The sequence below is a fragment of the Populus euphratica genome, unplaced genomic scaffold (assembly GCF_000495115.2).
Source record: "Populus euphratica unplaced genomic scaffold, PopEup_1.0 scaffold3358.1, whole genome shotgun sequence".
NCBI lineage: Eukaryota > Viridiplantae > Streptophyta > Magnoliopsida > Malpighiales > Salicaceae > Populus > Populus euphratica.
Genome location: NW_011503191.1, coordinates 7,666 through 12,514, shown reverse-complemented (window position 1 = coordinate 12,514; position 4,849 = coordinate 7,666). Strand labels below are relative to the sequence as shown.

Below are 4,849 nucleotides of genomic sequence, written 5' to 3'. Positions count from 1 at the left end.
ATTTAAAATATGCAAAGATCCAAATAAATAAATAAAAACATATATCACTTTCCAATTATAATTAACAATAAAATGTTATGATTAATTATTTTTAAAGCTAGAAGGACTATTTAATTTATTTTCTTAAACTAGAGGGACTGATTTATTATTTATTAAAACAAAAATTAAACAATAATGTTAGCATCTAAGAATAAGACAAAAAGAAAGGAAGATAAAATAGAATACGAGGAAAGTGATAATTAAAAGGCAAAAACAAAAAAGAAAAAAAGAAAGAAAGGAATAAATAATTAGTTTGTAGCTCTCTTTGTAAACATATCACTTGGAACGATCCCTCAGGATAGTGTAAGGTCTCCAACAAAGCAAGCTCCGTCATCTCCTCCTTCCATAACTCCTCTTATCCTCTTCTTTATAAGACACCCACACTGCACCACACTTCCTCCTCTTCCTCCTCTCTCTTGATTCTTGCTTTTAACGCTTGTAAAATGGCTGAGGATTATGTCCCATGTAATTCTCTTTTGTTTCATTTCTTTTAAGTTGTTGCTTTCTTGATTGATCAATGCTATGCTTGTTGTTTCTTTGTTTTGATGTTCTTTTCAATGATTTCTTATTGGGATTGAGCTGGTTTTGTGTTTTTCTCCTTTTATTTTGTGCGTGTGATTCTTGATCTTGGGTTTCTTGTTTTTTCTTTCATAGATCTTTCTTTATTCCTCTTTGGGTTGTTGTCTCTGTTTGAGTCCTGTAGAAAGTTTTTCTTATCTTGTACAATGAAGTTACTGTATACTAGCTTATAGTGCTTTACGCGGACCAACGCTGAAAAAGATAGGATTGATTTTGTGAATTTATCAATGACTATTGATCTGTGATCTAATCAAGATTGAAAATTTGTGTTAATTCACAGTTAGTTGAATTGTTTTTCAATCTGAATCTGATTTAAAGAGATTTTTTTTGGTCTTGGGAATGACAAAGGGAGGCATGGTTTTTTTATTGACTCCAATTTGCTGAGTGATTTTGTAGTTATTGATGTGCAGATTGTACTGATATCAAGCAATTGAAAATCTGTAGGTGATTCTAATAATCATGCATTGAATATGAAAGAAGGAGCGAAGGACTCGCTAGTTGTTTGTTTCGGGGAAATGTTGATTGACTTTGTACCAACAGTTGGTGGGGTTTCACTGGCTGAAGCACCTACTTTCAAGAAGGCTCCTGGTGGTGCTCCTGCTAATGTGGCCGTTGGTATATCAAAACTAGGTGGTTCATCAGCTTTTATAGGCAAGGTGCATTTGGATATGGTTCTGGGGTACTTATTTATGGAATCACTTGTTGCGTTGCACATGCCAAACACTTGGTTAATTCATTTCATTTGGTGTTTTTGATGCATTGAGTAAATGGAACTTAAATTGAAATTGCATTGATTTATCATAAAGATTTCATTTCAATTGGAATTTGGTTAAGCTTTTGGCCAAATGGAATTTTGTAATTTCACAGTAAACTGTACGTTGCAGGATCTCAGTCCCCTGTTTTTTTTTTTTTTTAAATGTTGTGAACGGTTTTGGTGTCCATGAATCCATGCTTTTTGTCTAGCCATAGTTCTAATTTCAACTTTCGTGGCATATTTTCTCAGCTTGGTGATGATGATTTTGGGTACATGCTGTCTGACATTTTGAAACAAAACAATGTGGATAATTCTGGGGTGCGATTTGATTCCACTGCGAGGACTGCTCTGGCCTTTATTACCCTCAGAGCTGATGGTGAGCGTGAATTCTTATTTTTCCGTCATCCAAGTGCAGACATGCTTCTTCAAGAATCAGAATTAGATATAAACCTCCTTGAGCAGGTCTGTTTTCTCCTTTTGGTTTTAGTAAGAAAGATGTAGCATGTGAGGACGCATTCCACAAGATTTTCAAATTCTGGCAGATATCCATTTGAAAAATTTTCACTTCCAAAATTGCATTGATTGCAGGCCAGGATCTTTCATTATGGATCAATTAGTTTGATTTCAGAACCTTGCAGGTCAAGCCATATTGCAGCAATGAGAATTGCCAAAAAGTCTGGCAGCATCCTTTCTTATGATCCAAATTTGAGATTGGCATTATGGCCATCAGCAGAGGCTGCTAGGGAAGGCATAATGAGCATATGGGAACAAGCTGATGTTATTAAGGTGTAGTTGAAACCTGCTATTACACAAGCGCATATGCACCAGCTCAATTTTATTGTTCTGAAGTGAAACAACTGCGGATCTTTCATAGTAATATATTTGGAACTCATTGGGTTGATTATATGAAATTGCAGATAAGTGAGGAAGAAATTACATTCTTAACTGGATATGATGATCATACTGATGATAAAGTGGTCTTGGACAAGCTTTTTCATCCCAATCTGAAGCTTCTGATTGTAACTGAAGGGTCAGAGGGTTGCCGGTATTACACCAAGGTAACCTACTGATTATTGTCACGTATATATAAATATAAACCTTCATGTTGACCATCGATTATCAAACTAAAGACAGGATCTAGATTCTAATCTATCCACAATTATATCCCAGACGAACTCCAAAAATGTCCCTTTAGTATTTGTAGAAGAGGCTTCCTGCTAAACTGCTCCTTTCTTTACCTCTCTCTCTTCTCTCTCTCTCTTTTTTTTTCATGTTGTTGGAATGTTAGTTCATGTTAGCTAAGGACCTTGGCTAATGAAGCCTTCGCTAGAAAAAAGTAAACTATTAGTTGTCTTGGTTATCATGCCTGGATGATTTAGCAGAATTTGAATTATGAAATCATATGAATAACTGATATTCTATTCCAACCTTCGTTATATTCTCTTGAGAAACATCAGTCATCAATGTCTAACCAGATGATATTATAGAGAAATGTTTTGCTGAATTTCTTCAATTATGACAATATGCAATTACTCAAGTCAGAATCTCTTACACAGCAAATGATCTGAATGAATGTGCGGATCCTTCTGAATGTGTAGGTGTATCTAAAGCAAAGTTACTTAGAGGTCTAGGTGGTTTATGTGCGGTCGTCAAAAAGTTTGAAAATCTGCTGTATTAAATGGAAGTATCACTGCAGTGCTGCTTGTAGATGGTTATTTTCATATTCGATGTGATCTGATATTTCAATGTGGCACTGCAAATTGACATAAACTGAAACAATTCAGGAATTCAAAGGCCGTGTTCCTGGTGTTAAGGTGAAGCCTGTTGACACCACTGGTGCAGGCGATGCGTTTGTTGGTGGGATGTTGAGCAACCTAGCTTTTAACCTAAATCTATTCGAGGTAAATATAGTTGCATACAGAATCAGAATGGCTCAATCTTTTTATCCCATTGATAATTTTAAATCTCTGAATCAATACAGCTTCCTATAGATTCCATACAACCTTGTAGTCAAATTGTTCCTTTGCTACAAAACAGAATAGAATTTCACTGTATTTCTCTGAGATTCCAGACACCATATGTGTGGACTCCATTTGTCATTATAGTAACTCCCTTTGTGTGGACTCCATCAAAATGTTCCTTTGCTCTAAAACAGAATGAAATTTCACTGTATTTCTCCGAGACTCCAGACACCATTTGTGTGGACTCCATTTGTCATTATAGTAACTCCTAACTGAACCTTTTAACCCTCCCTCCTTTCCTGCAGGATGAGAAGCTATTAAGGGAAGCTCTTTTGTTTGCAAATGCCTGCGGTGCTGTCACGGTAACAGAGAGAGGTGCAATCCCTGCACTACCTACCAAAGAAGCCGTCCTGAAACTTTTAGGGAAAGTCTCCCCAGGATGGAAAGCACAGACATAAATCAACCCTCATGTTCTTTCTTGTGCCAAGTTGTTTGAGTTTGAAATCTTTGCATAACACCTTTGGTTTTTGCTTGTTGTTCTTCTCTTTCATGCTCATGAACATCAAAGGTTGTAATAATCAATCCCCACAAGCATTGTAGGTTAGATTGTTTAATAAAATCAATGATCTCAAATCTATTTTCAACATGATCAGATTAACTTCCACTATCAAAACTAAAGTGTGTTGACGTTTCTTGACTTGCTAGCCGTGCTCGAGTTGTTTTGCACACAGCTATATAGCCTCAAGGTCACAAGGGCGAAAACTTTCTTTTCTTGTCAGGCTTGCTATCACTGTTTTATCTCGAACATGCATGGTCTCCACATTCTGAAAGGTTTCAAGTGTGTTGCCACTAACATCGATTGTGTTTGTACAAATATAGAATGAAGGAATATGCATTGTTAGTGCATGATCAAGAAATTATAATAGAAGGATCAAGAAGTAGAATATTCATTTTTTCATTTTTTTTTAAAACCAGAATATACCAAAAAATGGTAGCTATGGTAGCCTGGATCTAACTTAGTATTGACTTGAAAAGAAATCTGGATAATCAGGTTAATTATTTTTTATTAAAATTTGAAAACTTGATCTTGGAGTTAGCTATAGAATAATGTTCTAGTCAAGTGGTAGTGATAAAGGGTCAATCTAATTTCTTTTAAAAAAATCAAAACAAAATTATTTTGATAGAAAAAAATTAATGGGTAATGATAAAGGGTCAATCTAATTTCTTTAAATTTAAAAAAAAATCTAAGCAAAGTTATTTTGATAGAAAAACATTAACGGGTTGATGATTTAGTTTTGACTAGGTCAAACCCGAGTTAACTAAATCCCTAAATTAACTTGAATTTTTTACCAGGTAGCTGAGTTTTTTTTTTTTTTAAATTAGGGTCAGCTTAAGTTTTACATTAACCTATTGAACCAATCTAAATTTTAAAAATAATAATTAAAATAGTGTTGTTTTATTGATATTTAAATAAACTAAAAAAAATTAATACTACAAGTATGACCAAATTTTTCTT

At 34.6% G+C, this 4,849-nt stretch overlaps 1 protein-coding gene across 2 annotated transcripts; it reads left to right on the top strand.

Moving 5' to 3' along the window:
* Nucleotides 1-260: 260 nt before the first annotated feature.
* On the top strand, nt 261-3,985 carry LOC105119687 (probable fructokinase-7). 2 transcript variants are annotated; one of them, XM_011017853.1, is made up of 7 exons: nt 261-504; nt 1,063-1,274; nt 1,622-1,834; nt 1,961-2,158; nt 2,290-2,430; nt 3,157-3,273; nt 3,639-3,985. In XM_011017853.1, the coding sequence occupies exons 1-7, from the start codon at nt 483-485 to the stop codon at nt 3,789-3,791; spliced, it is 1,056 nt and encodes a 351-aa protein (XP_011016155.1). In that variant the 5' UTR covers nt 261-482; the 3' UTR covers nt 3,792-3,985. The 2 variants fall into 2 exon arrangements, with proteins under 2 accessions (XP_011016155.1, XP_011016156.1); XM_011017854.1 differs by having other exon boundaries at nt 321-342.
* The last annotated feature ends 864 nt before the right edge of the window (nt 3,986-4,849 follow it).